Source organism: Bos javanicus, chromosome 5, assembly GCF_032452875.1.
Source record: "Bos javanicus breed banteng chromosome 5, ARS-OSU_banteng_1.0, whole genome shotgun sequence".
Lineage (NCBI taxonomy): Eukaryota > Metazoa > Chordata > Mammalia > Artiodactyla > Bovidae > Bos > Bos javanicus.
In genome coordinates, this window is record NC_083872.1 from 92,188,071 (window position 1) to 92,208,527 (window position 20,457).

General features: G+C 37.7%; 1 protein-coding gene across 4 annotated transcripts in view; it reads right to left on the minus strand.

Annotated features, from left to right (window-relative positions):
• PIK3C2G (phosphatidylinositol-4-phosphate 3-kinase catalytic subunit type 2 gamma) overlaps window positions 1-20,457 on the minus strand; it is a 669,174-nt gene that overhangs the window by 282,208 nt on the left and 366,509 nt on the right. For all 4 annotated transcript variants that reach the window (XM_061417725.1, XM_061417726.1, XM_061417724.1 and 1 more), the window contains 2 exons: window positions 6,256-6,349; window positions 2,201-2,295 (listed from right to left, as the gene is read on the minus strand). In XM_061417725.1, the coding sequence (XP_061273709.1) occupies window positions 2,201-2,295; window positions 6,256-6,349 (189 nt within the window). The remainder of the gene's footprint in view (window positions 1-2,200; window positions 2,296-6,255; window positions 6,350-20,457) is intronic.

Consider the following 20,457-nt stretch of genomic DNA (forward strand, 5'->3'; position numbering starts at 1 on the left):
GCAAATCCTGCATCTCCTGCACTGCAGGTGGATTCTTTACCACCAAGCCACCTGCTGCTGCTTCTGCTGCGGCTAAGTCACTTCAGTCATGTCCGACTCTGTGCGACCCCAGAGATGGCAGCCCACCAGGCTCCCCCGTCCCTGGGATTCTCCAGGCAAGAACACTGGAGTGGGTTGCCATTTCCTTCTCCAATGCATGAAAGTGAAAAGTGAAAGTGAAGTCGCTCAGTCGTGTCTGACTGCTAGCCACCCCATGGACTGCAGCCTACCAGGCTCCTCCATCCATGGGATTTGCCAGGCAAGAGTACTGGAGTGGGTTGCCATTGCCTTCTCCAATCAAGCCACCTGGGATGCCCCAAATACGATGCTAGGCAGAAGCTTTTTTTTTTTTTTTTAACTCCAAGATATATTTTAAATATATGTAATGTAATTTGATGTTTAGAACATTTTGCCTGATTCTTAATTCTTAAGTTTTAAAATGAGATGGGTATTTTAAAATTTCCCTCCATGTTGTCTTGTTCTTTTCATATTTTCATAAATTAAGCATTCAGAAACAAGCAGTCCATTTATAACTTATATCTTTTTCTAGTTCCTCTATCTTACTCTCTTCTTAAATCAGTGAGAAGGGAAATGGGCTTTGTTACTCTTTTTTCTCTTTTTCATAAGGGTGAGTTCTATACTGAGAAAGTCTTTCCTCCCACCTTCTTTGAAAAGTGACAGTATTATATTTATTGTGAACCTGCAAGTGTGGCATTGATTGACAGCTCTGTCTGTACTCACTGTTTCCTATCAAATGACTCCACTTTCGCACCCTTAGCTGATGAAGAACTTACTAAGATGGTTCTAGTACTAGTATTATAACAATCGATGTAAGTCCTCAATATTTTATTCTAATTTTTCTAAATGATCTTTTTATTTGCTCTTCTACTTTATATATTTTATATTATGTTTTGGTTCAAATATTTAAATCAAGACTATTATGTAGTCATGTTACTTTTGAATATGTCTTCATTTTAGAAAACATGTTTTAAAAAAGTGAAAAGTGAAAAAAAGTCAAGTTTTAAGGGAAATAAATGTTGAGGATAATGGAGTTCTAGCTTTAATACGACAGTGAAATACCAACAAATATATCCACTTAACTTACCTTATCATCAAAGTAGCTGTTGGAAAAATGTAAGAGAATAAGACTTAATTCAGAGTCTGATGAAGAGAGTCTACTTAGTGGAAGGCCTGCTGTTGGCCAATGTATCTGATGCCTAATTATACTGACATACTAGAGGAAAATGATCTGGCTTTTCTATTAGACACTTGAAATGGAAATCTGCATCTAATCAAACATTAGGGCTTGACAATTCCTTGTATTTCTATTTTTATATGAAATCCTTGAGTCATTTTCATGGGAAGAGTGATGTCAACAAGAACAATGTTTTTTGAAGTAGAAAAACATGATATTCAAAAATTATATTGACTTTCTTTTTTCCCATTAATTAAAGTTCTTCACTAGCAATTGAAGCCAATAAATGATGCTTGTCATACATATGTGAGGACAAAAGATAGATTCAATTCCATCCTTAGGTTACTGACACTTGTAATTGCTAAATTTTTTGTGCAAATTTAGTAATAACAGTAGGGAGAACAGCATCGAAAGAACACGTTGTTTAGTAGGATCAGGAGCAGGCAGTGATGGGAGAAATCCTGATATATCTTAAATAAATCTAACTTCTTCACTAATAATATTCAAAGTTAATGTTTTTGGAAAACTTTAGTGCTCCAGGAATTATAAGCTTAAGACAGTATATATTGGCCTCGATCCCACTGTTTGTAACTAATATTGTTACAGAAGTTACTTTTCAAGCTTACATTCTTCCAAAACATACAGGATCTTATAACTAGATTTTAAACTGAAATATTCAACAAGTGGATGTGACCACATGTAGACCTTGCGATTTAAAGCTATTGGAAAAGGATCACCTAGATTTCAAATTCCAGTTGGATTTAAAGAGCAGCAACAGTACAAAAGGAAGATTTTGAAGACAATGACAGTTAAATTATACTCATAAGTAAAAATAACCCTGATAAAGACTCACATTTGGCTGAATTTTAAGTGGAAGTTTGAATCAGGTTTATAAGGAAAAGCTGCCCCACAAAAAGAAGTTGACAATAAAAAAAAGGCATCCTGCCCTACTTTGGTTAATCTTACCAGTAAAGACGATGGGCAATCTGGACACTTTGTAGTGAGCGGTGTAACAGAAGTTGCACTAGAGGACTCTCAAGGTTCCATTCAAACTTGACAGCCTGAAATAAGAGATCAATTACTTTACTTTTTTTTTTCCTCAGTAACAAAATTATAGCAGAATACAGAGGTACTTAAGAGGCTTGAGAAAGGGAAAACAGCATAAAAGTTTTGACAAAATACTTATATTTAATAGCTTTATCGTTTGGTGTGTAACTAATAGAGCATATACACATCACACAATTTTCTTTTTTGGCTTTTAGTATCACAGAATAAATAAGAGCTGGTGGTTGGTGGAGTTCAACCATGCCTAGGGAGAGAATCCTGGCACACAGAAAGTAATATCATGAACAGTGTCTTGGATATTAAAAAAATGGCATTATTAAACAATAGATGATTCTCTTCTTTTGGTTTGAAAAAGTGAAAGTCATTCAGTTGTGTCCGACTTTTTGTGACCCCATGGATCCATGGAATTCTATAGGCCAGAATACTGGAGTGGGTAGCCTGGATTGAACCCATGTCTCCCACATTGTGGGCAGATACTTTACTAGTTGAGCCTCTAGGGAAGCCCAAGAATGCTGCAGTGGGTAGCCTACCCCTTCTCCAGGGGGTCTTCCTGACCCAGGAATTGAACCGGAGTATGCTGTATTACACACAGATTCTTTACCAACTGAGCTATCAGGGAAGCCCCACAAAATCAAAGCCTTAACTGAAATCACCTATTGAGTATTAACCTGCAGAATTTGAAGCTTTACTTTAAAGTGTCAAAGCTGCCTTTTGGTGGACACATAATCCACCCATCCTCCAATCTCCCATTCCTTCATCTGCAATGTGAACAACTTTCTAATGTTTTCTAGGATATCCAACCTGAGGGAAAAACACAGACAGCAACAGCAACCTTTGAGACCTAATTTAGACTTCCACACCCACTCTACAGGGACTTCACCATCAGCACTCGGTGTCTGGGCCCTCATCATCATCATCATCATCATCATCTCATGAACCACAATAAGCTGTGAAAATGAATGTCAGGTTTTCTTCCTATCTTTCTAAAAGTACTTATTCCTGCTTGAAAAACAAAGATTCTATGGCGTGTTGCTCCATAAGCCATTTAAGTCACATACACACACAGAGTTAACACCACAGTCCAGAGAGCAGAAAAAATGGGAACAACATTCATTCAACACACACCTAAAGAAACACCTCAGTATGCTAATTATCCTCCAGGATGGGAATGTTTATGAATTCTTGAAGTGTGAGAATGTCAAAGATGATCTCAGCAAATTTGCATAAACTCGTGATGCTGTCTGAATATATAAGGATCATAATGTGTGCTGTCTTAAACTGCAGTTATGACCTTCTTTAAGTAACATGCTAATATTGGATTGACTAGACCATGGGCTGTGTTCATGCCCTTATCGTGAACATATCCTATGAGTACATTAGCAGGAGAGAGATACCTCAGAGTCTACTTCCATGCTTGCCTTTTAGCTTTCTTTGAAGACTTCCTTGTGATTTCTTTCTGAACCCAGAAACTACTTACTGATCATGAATGGCCTCCCTTGCTTCCAAATTCACTGCATCATTCTGTCTACTGCTACAATTTCTCCCTACATCCTGCATCATCATCAGGAGACAATATTTTGGATGCATATTTCATTGGCTTCCTAGTTGTCTCAGTGGTTAAGAATCTGTGTACCAATGCAGGAGAGGTGGGTTCAATCCCTGGGTTGGGAAGATACCCTAGAGAAGGAAATGGCAACCCACTTCAGTATTCTTGCCTGGGAAATCTCACAGACAGAGGAGCCTGGCAGGATATAGTCCATGAGGTTGCAAAAGAGTTGGATTCAACTAAGGAAATGGAACAACAACAACATTGTTTTGAACTCTCTTCTTGAAACCTACCTACAGCCTGTGGTTTGCAGTAACCTCTGGGTCTGTGGCTTATTAGAGCATTAGCTATGAACCATAAGCTTCCCTGGTGCCTCAGACAGTAAAGAATCTGCCTGCAATTCGGGAGACCAGGGTTTGATCCTTGGGTCACAAAGATTTCCTGGAGAAGGGAATGGCAATCTACTCCGGTATTCTTGTCTGTAGAATTCCATGGACAGAGGAGCCTGGCAGGCTACAGTCCACATGGTCACAAAGAGTTGGACACTATTGAGTGACTAACACTTTAAGAACCATACTTTCTGTTTTCATCATGGTCTTAAAGTAACTTCATATTGCTCTTTAACATAGCCTGCACAGTTCTAATAAAATAATGCATAAAAAATAACATGATTCCAGAAAATAATCAGCAGGGTAGGAATTTTTTTTTTATGTCTTGGAAAGTTAGGGTGCAGCATCGAAATTTTAAGGGCAAATCCCACAATTAATGTTTTGAAAATTCTTCCCATTTGTTATTAATTTTCCAGTCACATTAAATATTTCTTTCCATCTCACATGATTTTATAATTATCATTTTTAATTAGGGAATATTTGCAACGTTACCTATCTTTACCTCTGTGTATTTGCAATGCTGGGTCCTGGGTGCGACTTATCTTATAAATGAATTTGCATTTACAGGCATAAGTCTCTCAGCCACATTCCTAGTGTCAAGTGTTATTGACTCAGATTCTGGCTTTCAAAGATTTAATTTACATACACTATTGTAGAAATTTCCTTTTTTTGAGTTGGGTTAGATATAGCATGTTGCCCATACTCAAGAGGCATGAGATGAATAGTGTTTCTGCAAGTTGAATTAATTTTTATTCTCACTACACTACATACTCCTGCAAGGCTAGGGAAACCACAACTGTAAGGAGTGGTAGTAGTAACTCTACAGTACACATGCTTCTAGATCAGTTCTCTCTTTAAGGCCTTCAGAGAAGTACATGTTCTGATTGTAAAGTAACATAGAATTCAATTCTATTATTAGAGGCTCCTCACTTTAGTCTCCAGAGAAGGCAATGGCACCCCACTCCAGTACTCTTGCCTGGAAAATCCCATGGACGGAGGAGCCTGGTGGGCTCTAGTCCACGGGGTCGCTAAGAGTCGCGCACGACTGAGCGACTTCACTTTCACTTTTCACTTTCATGCATTGGAGAAGGAAATGGCAACCCACTCCAGTGTTCTTGCCTGGAGAATCCCAGGGACCGGGGAGCCTGGTGGGCTGCCGTCTGTGGGGTCACACAGAGTCGGACACGACTGAATTGACTTAGCAGCTTAGCAGCACTTTAGTCTCAGGGTCTCTGTCTTAAATTCAAAACCTGAGGCACCTGGCATTTAAAATAGCTTATAACAATGACCTGATCTTTCAGATAAGAAAACACCTGAGTTAAAAACAAAGCAAAAGAAAAACATACAGACCCCTACTTTAGACCTATTCAGCATTCAGTATCCAGTTAACTTAGAAAAAAATCATTGTTTATATTTTGGATATTCAATCATATACATGACTATTTGTGCAATTGTTTAAATGGTAACATAGTCAAACTAAATCAGACCATGATCAGATTTCTAGATAAGTTTATAGTATTTTCCAAAATTACTCCAATATCATGATATATGATGTCACAAAACTACTATCTGGCAGCAGAATTTGATTGTAAGAAACTACTGTTTTAAAATCTGTAATTAATATTAGAATATGGGAAAAGCAAGAAAAATATTATGAACAGATGTCTAGTAAATGACTACTTTCTACATAATGTTTATTTGGTTACTTTTTTATAGTTTTATATATACAGTTGGATACCAATTTTTCATCACAGTATTTTTTTTTCCTGTTCTAATTAATAAGTGAAGGTGTTTTTTTAAAAAAATTTCCCTTTTGGTGTTTATATACCTTTTTTGTAACCATATCAATTTTGGGTAGAGAATTTCCATGGTACCCAAGTTGACAGCTATATTTTTAGCCCCTTGGCTAGCCAAACTGAAATTATCACTTTTAATGTAGGCTACTGTTGATTCACTGGGACCTGTTTTAGAGAATTATTGGTTAAAATCCTGGAATCCCTTGGCAACTTTGCTGTCCTTACCTGAACTAGCTGTGGGAGATATTCCAGTAGTTCATCATTCAAGAGGTTGTCTAACTGCTGAACTGCCACGTTACGAATTTCTTGATCTGGAAAACTAAAACAAAGTAAATACACTTACTAAGCTGTTAATAGCTTACAATAATGCATGAGAAATATCAGGAAAACAGAGAATTAACTCCACCCCCAATGCATTAGATAAAATAATCTCACAATCATTTAAGATAATCATTAGCATCAAATAATCATTCTTTTTTTTTTTCATATTCTGTGCTCTATGAACTGCAGTCGAAAGTTCTTTTGACTAGATTTTGGAAACATGAGTTTAAGTCAGATTCCTGCCAACTTTTCTGCCTATAAAATGTAGATTATAGGATATCTAAGATTTTTTAAAAATACATGAAAATCCTTGCTTATTATTTAGCCATATATTTAAGTAAATAATTACTAGCTGGAGATCTGAGGGTTTATATGATTAAAAATGGGATAAAATATATTTAAATGAGTCTTTGGGCAGAGAATAATAAAAAAACAAGAAATCTAATGTATCTTACAATAAATAAACACAAATAATGTAATACAGCTAAATCATACTAGGCTGCTAAGTTCTTGAATGTAACTACGCCTTACTCATTTTGAACTTCATGTGCCTGGTGTAAGATTTAGCACCAACTAAACACAATAAAAGCTTGCTACTAAACTAAATTTATGAAGGTAGTTCACATCTGAAACCCTACAGTCCCCCTCCATATTGGAGGGTTCTCATCTGTGGGTACATAGTGTGGACTGTATACTATGCCCTTTTATATAAGGGACTTGAGCTTCTAGATTTTGGTTTCTGCAGGGGTGTTGGAACTAACGATACTGATGGATGACTGTGCTCCTCAGAACAACTAACACTGCTCCATCAGTAGAATTGTGTGTGTGAGTGTGCGCACACGTGCTCAGTCATGTCCAACTCTTTTTTGACCCCATGGACTGTAACCCGCCAGGCTTCTCTCTCTATGGGATTCTCCAGGCAAGAATACTGGAGCAGGTTGCCATTCCCTTCCTCAGGGATCTTCCTGATCCGGGGATCAAACTGGAGTTTCTTGTATCTCCTACATTGCCAGAGCTCCCGGAAATTGTTTAGATATAAATTTGACACACCTGCTTTGACATGATAAATAAATATAGCAAGGGTTTTGGTGAGAGAAACACCTTTATTTATTATTTTAAATAAACAAATCTTAAAAAATTAATATGCACAATTTAAAATTCAAAGGAACAGTTTAGAGCAATTCACTTAGAAACAACAACAAAAAAAAGAATAAACAAGACCCTCAAATTTTTTGCATGGGAACTAAGTGAATGCTTTTCAGGTGAGAGCTCTAAAGACTGTGGGGGTCAGAAAACTTTGTCTCTAATGCCAAGTCTCTTTTCAGCATGTCCGGTTACTTAAGGGTGAAAGGAATACATGCAGCTATAGTATAAAGGACAAAAATAGCACTACTCAGTATCTTCCCAACTGTCTTTGACAGCAGTTTGAAATGTGGTGCTTAAACAGGTTACATATTTTCTCTTCATTCATTTAAATTGAGCATTTTAATTTTTTATTTTTTTTAAATTTAATTTTATTTTTAAACTTTACATAATTGTATTAGTTTTGCCAAATATCAAAATGAATCCGCCACAGGTATACATGTGTTCCCCACCCTGAACCCTCCTCCCTCCTCCCTCCCCATACCATCCCTCTGGGTCGTCCCAGTGCACTAGCCTCAAGCATCCAGTATCATGCATCGAACCTGGACTGGTATCTCGTTTCATACATGACATTTTACATGTTTCAATGCCATTCTCCCAAATCTTCCCACCCTCTCCCTCTTCCACAGAGTCCATAAGACTGTTCTATACATCAGTGTCTCTTTTGCTGTCTCGTACACAGGGTTATTGTTACCATCTTTCTAAATTCCATATATATGCGTTAGTATACTGTATTGGTGTTTTTCCTTCTGGCTTACTTCACTCTGTATAATAGGCTCCAGTTTCATCCACCTCATTAGAACTGATTCACATGCATTCTTTTTAATGGCTGAGTAATACTCCATTGTGTATATGTACCACAGCTTTCTTATCCATTCATCTGCTGATGCACATCTAGGTTGCTTCCATGTCCTGGCTATTATAAACGGTGCTGCGATGAACATTGGGGTACACGTGTCTCTTTCCTTTCTGGTTTCCTCAGTGTGTATGCCCAGCAGTGGGATTGCTAGATCATAAGGCAGTTCTATTTCCAGTTTTTTAAGGAATCTCCACACTATTCTCCATAGTGGCTGTACTAGTTTACATTCCCACCAACAGTGTAAGAAGGTTCCCTTTTCTCCACACCCTCTCCAGCATTTATTGCTTGTAGACTTTTGGATTGCAGCCATTCTGACTGGCGTGAAATGGTACCTCATAGTGGTTTTGATTTGCATTTCTCTGATAATGAGTGATGTTGAGCATCTTTTCATGTGTTTGTTGGCCATCTGTATGTCTTCTTTGGAGAAATGTCTATTTAGTTCTTTGGCCCATTTTTTGATTAGGTCATTTATTTTTCTGGAGTTGAGCTGTAGGACTTGCTTGTATATTTTTGAGATTAGTTGTTTGTCAGTTGCTTCATTTGCTATTATTTTCTCCCATTCTGAAGGCTGTCTTTTCACCTTGCTAATAGTTTCCTTAGCTGTGCAGAAGCTTTTAAGGTTAACAAGTGGTGCTGGGAAATCTGGTCAACCACTTGTAAAAGAATGAATCTAGAACACTTTCTAACACCATACACAAAAATAAACTCAAAATGGATTAAAGATCTAAACGTAAGACCAGAAACTATAAAACTCCTAGAGGAGAACATAGGCAAAACACTCTCTGACATACATCACAGCAGGATCCTCTATGACCCACCTCCTGGAATATTGGAAATAAAAGCAAAAACAAACAAATGGGACCTAATTAATCTTAAATTGAGCATTTTAAATGCAACAAGAATTTCACTTCCAAGGTTGGTCATTCAAAACCCTTACTTCTGATCTACATATACTTTTCCAATAATTTTTTCTCTACGAATATTCTAGCAATAAGACCTACTGAGACTGTAGTCCAGGCACATCTCATGAAGTACCACTAAGGTCAGAAGATTTCAGCATAGCATCACGCACAGAAGGAAAGAAGAAAGGGTGTAATAAAAATTCAAAGCTGGAAGAAGGTCAGCTTGTTTTAGCACACTAAGACTTTATTTTCTCCTAACTAAATGTGATTGACTCTAATTTATTTCTCTCAATTACTAAACCATTTGTCTGAGGCTTGTAGACATCAAGGTCAGTTTGAGGACACTTTGAAGTCTTGGGGGAATAGTTACTTGGTACATTTTGTTGCCTAAGTGAAGACTTAGGTCAGATACTAGTCATCCTTGCTTTCCTGTGTGCCTATTTCATCTTACTGATGTGAATGACAGCAAAGGAGGAAAAACAGAAAACAAACATCACAACAAAAGAAAACTCCTTGGTAAACACTGTATCTCTAATCATGTGCTTATTTCCAAACACTAGAATGTAAAGTCCTTGAAAGCAGAAAAATTTTGCCTGTTTTGTTCACTTACCTGTCCCCATTATCTCTAGATTGGTGGACACTCTCTACATATTTCAGAAATGTCTAAATTTAATTAGTTATCTTTCCATCTAAAGCATCACTACTGCCAGACTTCTGTCTCACAGTCTGTGTTATCATCTTTCTCCAGTCATGTAGGTCTGAAATGTTAATGATTATGTTTTCTCCCTCTTTGCTAAAGATTCATCATTTAATTTCCCCTCTTTCTATCTGGTGAAATTCAATTCATCCTCGAAGACAAAGTTCAAGCATCAATTTACTGGTAAAGCTGTTTCAGCCACTTTCTAGAATTACCCCTTTTTCTATGGGATTCTAAACACAAGGTTGAGGGTAGACTCATTCATTTATATCCCTAGTCCAAGCATAACAGAATAAAAGTTTGCGGAATTTCTAGTAGTCTCTTATCTTTACATCTGATCAGTTGCCAAGTTCTGTTAATTTTTCTATCCCAATGGCTCTCGCACCAATGTTGTTATTTAGTCACCAAGTTGTGTCCGATTCTTTTGTGACACCATGGACTGTAGCCTGCCAGGTTCTTCTGTTTATGGGATTTCCCAGACAAGAATACTGGAGTGGGTTGCCATTTCCTCCTTCAGGGCATCTTCCCTATCCAGGGATCGAACCTATGTCTTCTGCATCTCCTGCATTGGCAGGCGGATTCCTCTACCCCAGGCCACCAGGGAAGTACTCTGTGCTTGTTTTCAGTTTCTTCTGCAATTACCTATGCTAGGCTATACTTGGCTCACACTGGTATTAGCATTTTTCATAGTATTACCTTATAAAATTTCCTGAATTATTTTGTAAATTCATTTCCCATAAAACAGTAAATGGTTTTCTATTTTCAAAGAAACGTTCAGGCCCATACTATTTATTTACATATTAAAAGCTAGCCGAACACTCCAGATTTTTGTACTACTGTAATACTGGATAAACTGCCCTGGCTCATTGTATGCTGTTTTTACTTTGAACATGCTATGTTCATTCTCACCTTTGTAAGCACTGTAACCTCTGCTTAGAACACCCTCCCTTCTCTTCTTAGACTTCTAGTTCTCCTTTAAACTGTAGATCATATTCTCTTGAAGGCCACTATGCCAGTCTTTAGCAATCACTTTTCTCAACTCCCAGGGCATTGAGTGGTTTCCTCCACTGGGCAATTGGGTATGACAGTGTGTGAAAGCATTTATCATTTTATTAATATGTATCCTCATTCCTCAACTAGTGAATATACTGTAGCTAAGGATTGTTCTATCTTCTTTTTTGATTTCCAGAATTCAAGACCACTCTCCATATGTATTGGGTGATTAATAAAAATGCACTGATCATAGGAACCCCCTGGCAGTCCAGTGGTTAGGACTCCATGCTTGCACTGCTGGGATGGCGGGGGAGGGAGGCATGGATTCAATCCCTAGTGGTCAGGGAGCTAATATCCCATGTGCCATGTGGCATGGCCAAAAAAATAAAATAAAAGCATTGGTCACAATAATAATGAGGAAAATCATACTATGCTTCTTGTGTTCTGAGATAATTTATATATTGGTAGCAAGAGGTTCAATTCCACAAAAAGCACTCATACAAATCCCAGATTTTCCCCCCTTACAGTCAAAACAGTAAGACAAAAACAAATCCGATGGTGACGGAAGAGAAAGATTTTTTTTTCAGGCTGTTTAGGAACAGGAGAACAAAAAACTAGTGATATCTTTATAGAACAGTCCAAAAGGAATATTATGCATTTGTATTAATACACACAAATGTTGGAAGAATGTTTTTGCGTTTTTATAGAAAGGGATGTCTCTTTTTATTCATTACTGGTGCTTGAAGTTCAGGAAGAAATTGGAAGAGAAACTGCCAAGAAATGAACCACATGACATCCTGAGATGTGACTAAGGCCTAACGACATTAAAGCATATCCAAATATAACCTGAATCTGACTATATTAGGAAGAGTTGGCTACATTAAAAGAGATGCTGGCAGTGTTGGTGAAGTTCCTGGAAAATGGGGCTTTTTTATACATTGCTGGCAATATATAGCAACATGTATAAAAAGAATCTTTAAAATGTGCTTATTTTTGATCAAGCAATTCTACTTTGGGAATTTATTCTACAGAAATAATCAAAGATGTGTGTGAGGATATACGTATGCAAATAAAACTGGAAATAATGTAAGTATCTAAAAATAAGCAGTTAAGTTAAATGTGCTATGACTCTATGATAAAATACTGTCATTAAAATATTAAAATAATATTTAATAATATGAGAATATTATGAAACATTTGTGAATTTTTCCACATGCTTAACAAAAAAGATGGAAAGGAAGGATCAAAATATGAATACCAAATTTCTAGATGGAAATGTCATGGATGACTTTAGTTTTCTTTTTTAAAGCTTAATTTTTAAAGATTTTTAAACTTTCTATATGATAGTTTTATTGGTTACTAAAAAACAGTAATTTTAAAAGTAAGTCTCATTCAATTAATTATGAAAATACATTAATAATTGCAAATAATTGCACATTTTAAAATAAAATAAATTGAAAATAAATAAATGCAAATTTATTACTACCAGAACAAAGATCCAAATCATGTGTCCTTTTAAGAGTACACATTGTAGAGTGAAAGAACAAGCCTCATATTTTGTACTTGCTTTAGAATATTCTTTTAACTAATAGGCCCAAATAGGGATCTCTATCCCTGGAGAATTTGTGCTTAATATCTTTTCAGGGCCATGAACTCAGCCACAGATCAATGGACAAATATGTTCCACAAATCCTGGCCTTTCTTCCCTGTAATATTGTCTGAAACTATTTAAACATTCTTTGGGGATATAGCTATTGGCATTTCATGCTCAGTAACTCGCTCCTCAATGAGGTGAGGGCTACTCATATTAGTTCTCTGACTGTGGTGTGATATTTACATGCTGAAATGTCATATGTATCAGAAGAACTGCAATCTATTTTGAATTTTCCACAAGTCAGGCTATTGTAACTTCCAACGACCTGGTTTGCTTGAAAAATAAGTATAATTTTTGTTGATAATAAACTAGAGCCACTCTCTAGTGATCCTGCTAACCTTGGGATTGCTAATTTCTGTAGGCATGAACATAACACCTTGAATCTGGGGAATAAAGAAAAGTCTCAGTAGAAGGATTCATCAGGCTGATGTCAATTAGGTCTTCATTCATTTATATTTATCAGAAACTTCCTTATAATCTGGTGGCTCAGAGGGTAATGCATCTGCTTGCAATGTGGAAGACCCAGGTTTGATCCCTGGGTCAGGAAGGTCCTCTGGAGAAGGAAATGGCAACCCACTCCAGTGCCCTTGCTTGGAAAATCCCATGAATGGAGAAGCCTGGTAGGCTACAGGCCATGGGGTTGCAAAGAGTTGGACATGACTGAGCGACTTCACTTTCCTTATAATCAATCAGAAAATAGATAATTTAAAATGTAATAAATGGAGATTTATCTGTTTTAAGGTATTAAAAAGATATAGGATCAGTAAAATTCATTGCTTGTTGGGGAGGAGACCAGGTAAGTGAAACAAATTTTCATTTATTATGAAATTTTTAAAAATTAGAAATAAAAAGAGTCCATGTGAAATAATCACTTATTTAAGGTTATACATAATTTTTAAATGTCCATTAACTTTATGCTATCTAATTTAGCTTCCCATGTATGTCTGAAGAGAAGAGCAAAAAAACCCCAAAAACCCTACAATTATGGTCAAAAACAAAAACATTAAGACTGGCTTACTATTCAGTTTTATATGAGTTTCCTGAACAGTGATTCTATATATTCAGGGTTTAGTTGCTTCTGAACGGAGCTAACAATTGCATCTTTAGGATTTCTAAAAGGACAAGATACCATACCTAAGATAAATATAAAAATCGCCACAGTAATTGTTAAAGGATTTTACCTAAAAATAGCTTGTTGTCCAATGAGGACATTTGGACACAAAGGAAAAAATACTCCTTGCAGACTGACTGTAAAAGTTGATAAAAGGAATCTAAGAAATATGGTAAAAAACCTCAAAATGTGAAAACATTAAGTAAAATGAAAGCAAATTCAAGACAAACATTTTTCAAAGAAACTTCAGTGAGATATCAATTCTATATTTTGCCAATACTGTAGGGTAAACACAAAGTTGAAAGTCAAGCAGAAAATTAAGTTGGAATTGCAATCTTTACATGGGTAGGAAAGGAAGTGTATCAAGTATTCATGTAATTCTTTGGCTCAAGGGAGAAGCAGAAACTGACCAGTGGTTAAAGTCCGCTGTACAGTAGAAGTTCTTCAGTTTCTTTTGGAACATTTTAGATCCTTAAAAATTATAGGTGATTCCAAAGAGTTTTTGTTTATGTGGGTTATGCAGGCAGGTGTTCATGTTCAGTCATGTCTGACTCTTTGCAACTGCATGGACTGTAGCCTGCCAGGTTCTTCTATCCATTGAATGTCCCAGGCAAGAATACTGGAATGGGTTGCCCTTTCCTTCTCCAGGGGATCATCCCCACTCAGGGATCGAACCTGTATCTCCTGGGTTTTGGCAGGAAGATTCTTTACCGGGGAGTCACCTGGAAAGCCTCTATCTATTAACAATTATCAATTAAAAATACAACCAAGACATTTAAGATATATTTATCAATTCATTTTAAGTGACAATAATTCATTACATGTTAACATAAACAATATGTTTCTAAAAGTATAGCTGCATTTTCACAAAGAAAATGGTGAGAAAAGTTATATCGTTTAATATTTTTGTCTCTAATGTCTGGCTTAACAGAAAACAGCTGAATTCTCCTATCTGCTTTGGCATTAACTCTGTTGTAATACTGCATATCATGCAGTCTCTGGAAAACCCCACTATACACTCATGAGTAAATGAGTATGACAAAAAGAACTGATGTCTGGAACTACTTTGGAAACAATTTTGACCTTGTGACATCGCTGTAAACATCTTGAGGACTGTAGACCTTCTATGACTGTAGACTGTAGACTTTGAAAACTTCGATGTACAATGTAGTTTTGGTCAAAGAATCAGAACCTGTGCCCTGTTTCTAAGACAGCAGCACATCAACCTATGTCTCCCATGAATGGAAAATTGGCTTCAAAGTCATCTGCCAACATCAGACTTGGGAATTGTCATTCCTTCTCAAACATGTATAATTCCTCTCATCTCAGAGGGCTATAGGAATATCACAACGGATTCAGACAAGCTTCAATAGGACCACTGGAATTATGAAGTGAAATTTCAACAGAAAAATACATCTTTCAACTTCTTCCCATTTGGCTTGTTACTTTGTCATTTCTACTTCTTTCTTACTTTCTTTTTCTCTTCTTTTTCTAGTTTGAAAAATGGTGTAGGGTCAATAGCTTACTTCAAAAACTTCTGAAGTGATGGGTGAAAGCCAAATGCAATGTAACAAATGTTGACCTTTAAAAAAAAGCAACTTGGGGTAAACTGAAAAGCAAAGAAATCTGAGATCAAATTTAAGTGTAACAGAAATGTCAGACTTCAGAAAACACAGTAAGAATTCATGCAGAATGCCATAAGGCTATTCAGCTTAAAAGCACCAATGTCAGGTTGGAATTAGAAAACCATCAGAAGTACAGAACTGTTTTTCCAACAGGTTTTGAATCTGATGACACACTCAGCATCAGCTTGGAAGGAAAATGTCAATATGAACATCTTCGCTATTTTTTTAACACTAAAAACAATCAGACATGACAGAAGAAATTTTTTTCTAGGAAAAGAGGTGAATAAAGCTTCTTTAAAATGATTGTCAACCTCTATCTACTGAATAATTAATGTTCTTTCAAAATTGTTCACATGATTATAGAATATTAGAATTCAACGAAACCTGGAGATTTATTCAACCTCCTGACTGTATAAATGAAGAAACTGAAACTCAAGAGAGTTTGGGCTATTTTCCTGAAGTCATTCACTGGTTGATACCAAAACTAGATTATAAACATCCAGAATACTAGCCCAATATTTCTATCAAGGCCTTCTAATCTTTTGACTAGCTATTATCTTCTATGCTTATATAATATGCACAAGACTTATTTGGGTGTATTTTAAATTTTATTCCATTCTAAATGGGTCAGTAGAAACATATAATAGTGAGTAGTGTAATTTACTTATCTGGATTGGGGCACTGGTTCAGCCATGAACCAAAAGGAATAAGAATGAGTCCTAGGCCCAAACAGACAAAGGAACTGTTCAGATATTTCCTGATGGATAGTTATGGACTTGCACAACGATACTGGGAAATGCCTATATAGTCATGCATGTGTACTTAGTCGCTCAGTTTTGTCTGACTCTCTGTGACCATTTGGACCATAGCCTGCCAGGCTCTTCTGTTAATGGGATTTTTCAGGCAAGAATACTGGAGTGGGTTGCCATTTTCTCCTCCATGGGATATTCCCAACCCAGGGATCAAATCCATGTCTCCTGTGTCTCCTGCACTTCAGGTGGATTCTTTACCCACTGGGTAAGCCATACAGTCATGGTATTAATTAATTACTTAAGATATCTATGATATGTTTCTCTTTCTGAGAATGGACATATAGACACCATGGAGGGAAGAGGGGTGGGATGAACTGGGAGACTGACATATATACACTAGCATGTATAAAGTAAATAACTAATGAGAACCTACTGTATAGCACAGGGAATTATAACAAGCACTCTGTCACCACCTAAATGAGAAGGAAACCCAAAAAAGAGGGGACATATGTATTCATATAGCTGATTCACTTTGCTGTACAGCAGAAACTAACACAATATCATAAAGCAACTATACTCCAATAAAAAGGATTTAAAAGTTCTTAGAGTTTTATAATTCTAGTCAATAGGCATCTGACTGAAAAAAGTAATAATGTGTACTTACAATTCCAAAGTATAACCAAAAAATACTCATTGATAATAAAGTTATTCATTATCTTGTGGGGAAAAAAAAGAATAAGGCATTTTGAGTCTAAATATTAAGGGTTCTAAAAATAAATAAATATGAAGGGTTCCTTTTTTAAGACCTCTCCCTAAACAAATTTATTTGCACCCTTGACTTAATTCCCATCCTTCACTTGATGACTTCCATGTTGGGGTCTCCAGCTTAGATACCTTTCTTGAACACCTTTGGTCATCTCAAGCACACCTCAAAGCCAACATGCAAAGTCCAAACCGCATAGTTCTTGTTCTTCTATTGGTTATGTGTCTCCCAGTGTGCCCCATCTTAGGGAATGTTACTTTTATCCCCTTAGTTACGAAAGACAGAGACCTGGGAATAATCCTTGGTACTCTTCTTTTTCACTACTCCTTCCCATTCAGTCCTGTCATTTTTATGTCTAAATGTTCTGGTTTTCTTCATTTCATTGCATTACCACTCACCTTCTAGGGCTTCCCTGGTGGCTCAGCAGTAAAGAATTTGCCTGTGACATGGCTTTGATCCCTAGGTGGGGAAGATCCCCTGGAGAACAGAATGGTAACCCACTTCAGTATTCTTGCCTGGAGAACCCCATGGACACAGGACCTTGGCGGGCTACAATCTATGGTTTCATAAAGAGTCAGACACAACTGAACAATGAAACAACCACCACCAACACCACCTTCTAAGGCTGACTTGCCATTCTCTGATCCTTGGACTACTTCCATAACTTATCTCATCTTCTCTCATCTACTTAACGCTTCCTTCACCAAATCCATGCTTCACTCAGAAACCAGAGTAATCTCTGAAAGATGCTGCTGCTGCTAAGTCGCTTCAGTCGTGTCCGACTCTGTGTGACCCCAGAGACGGCAGCCCACCAGGCTTCCCCATCCCTGGGATTCTCCAGGCAAGAACACTGGAGTGGGTTGCCATTTCCTTCTCCAGTGCATGAAAGTGAAAAGTGAGAGGGAAGTTGCTCAGTCATGTTCGACTCTAGCAACCCCATGGACTGTAGCCCACCAGGCTCCTCTGTCCATGGGATTTTCCAGGCAAAAGTACTGGAGTGGGATGCCATTGCCTCCTCCGTGAAAGATGCAAATCAATTCAAAATTTTCTGTCGCCAAGAACCATTTATGCCTTCATGTTGCTATCAGAATAAAGATGAAGTTGCTTAACATGACCCTGTTTAGAAGACCTTAACATGATCTAGTTCCATATGAAGGTATCTTTTCATCACACACTCCTCCCTTGGACTACAGGCACACTAGCTCTCTTCAGTACAGTTCAGTCACTCGGTCCTGTCCGACTCTTTGTGACCCCATGAACTGCAGGATGCCAGGCTTCCCTGTCCATCACCAACTCCCAGAGTTTATTCAAACTCATGTCCATTGAGTCGGTGATGCCATCCAACCATATCATCCTCTGTTGTCCCCTTCTCCTCCCACCTTCAATCTTTCTCAGCATCAGGGTCTTTTCCAATGAATCAGTTCTTCACATCAGGTGTCCAAAGTATTGGAGTTTCAGCTTAAACATCAGTCTTTCCGATGAATATCAGGACTGATTTCCTTTAGGACAGACTAGTTGGATCTCCTTGCTGTCCAAGGGACTTGAGCGTCTTCTCCGACACCACAGTTTAAAAGCATCAGTTCTTCGGCACTCAGCTTTCCTTATAGTCCAACTCTCACATCCATACATGATAACTGGAAAAACCATAGCTTTCACTCGATGGACCTTTGTTGGCAAAGTAATGTCTCTGCTTTTTAATATACTATCTAGCTTGGTCATAACTTTTCCTCAAAAGAGCAAGCATCTCTTAATTTCATGGCTGTAGTCACCATCTGCAGTGATTTTGGAGCCCCCCAAAAATAAAGTATCTCTTGTTTCCACTGTTTCCCCATCTATTTGCCATGAAGTGATGGGACCGGATTTTCTGAATGTCGAGTTTTAAGCCAACTTTTCATTCTCCTCTTTCATTTCAAGAGATTCTTTAGCTTTGCTTCATTTTCTGCCATAAGAGTAGTGTCATCTGCATATCTGAGGTTATTGATATTTCTCCCAGTAATTTTCATTCCAGCTTGTGCTTCATCCAGCCTGGCATTTCTTGCGATGTACTCGGCATATAAGTTAAATAAGCAGGGTGACAATATACAGCCTTAAAGTACACCGTTCCCTATTTGGAACCAGTCTGTTGTTCCGTGTCTTACTCTTACTGTTGCTTCCTGACCTGCATACAGATTTCTCAAGAGGCAGATCAGGTGGCCTGGAATTCCCATCTCTTTCAGATTTTTTTCCACAGTTTATTGTGATCAACACAGTTCAAGGCTCTGGCATAGTCAATAAAGCAGAAACAGATGTTTTTCTGGAACTCTCTTGCTTTTTTGATGATCCAACGGATGTTGGCAATTTGATCTCTGGTTCCTCTGCCTTTTCTAAATCTAGCTTGTACACCTGGAAGTTCTTGGTTCACGTTCTGTGGAAGCCTGGCTTGGAGAATTTTGAGCGTTACTTTATTAGCGTGTGCTGCTGCTGCTGCTAACTCAGTTCAGTGGTGTCCGACTCTGTGTGACCCCATAGACAGCAGCCCACCAGGCTCTTCTGTCCCTGGGATTCTCCAGGCAAGAACATTGGAGTGGGTTGCCATTTCCTTCTCCAATGCATGCATGCTTAGTTGCTTTAGTTGTGTCTGACTCTGTGCGACCATATGGACAGCAGCCCACCAAGCTCCTCTGTCCACGGGATTCTCTAGGCAAGAATACTAGAGTGGGTTACATGGGAGATGAATGTAATTGTGCAGTAGTTTAAGCATTCTTTGGCATTGCCTTTATTTGGGGTTGAAATTAAAACTGACCTTTTCCAGTCCTGTGGCCACTGCTGAGTTTTCCAAATTTGCTGGCATATGGAATGCAGCACTTTCAGAGCATCATCTTTTAGGACTTGAAATAACTCAACTGGGATTCCACCACCTCCATTAGCTTTGTTCGTAGTGATGCTTCCTAAGGCCCATTTGACTTCACAATCCAGGATTTCTGGCTCTAGGTGAGTGATCATGCCATCATGATTATCTGGGTCATGAAGATCTTTTTCGTAGAGTTCTTCTGTGTATTCTTGCCATGTCTTCTTAATATATTCTGCTTCTGTTAGGTCCATACCATTTCTGTCCTTCATTGAGCCCATCTTTGCATGAAATGTTCCCTTGGTATCTCTAATTTTCTTGAAGAGACCTGCAGTCTTTCCCATTCTATTGTTTTCCTCTATTTCTTTGCATTGATTGCTGAGGAAGGCTTTCTTATCTCTCCTTGCTATTCTTTGGAACTCTGCATTCAAATGGGTATATCTTTCCTTTTCTCCTTTGCTTTTGGCTTCTCTTCTTTTCACAGCTATTTGTAAGGCCTCCTCAGACAACCATTTTGCCTTTTTACATTTCTTTTTTTGGGGGATGGTCTTGATCTCTGCGTTCTTCTTCAGGAACCCTAACAGATCTAACCCCTTGAATATATTTATCACTTCCACTGAATAATCATACGGGATTTCATTTAGGTCATACCTGAATGGTCTAGTGGATTTTCTTACTTTCTTCAATTTAAGTCTGAATTTGGCAATAAGGAGTTTATGTTCTTTGCCACAGTCACCTCCCAGTCTTATTTTTGCTGACTGTATAGAGCTCCTCCAGCTT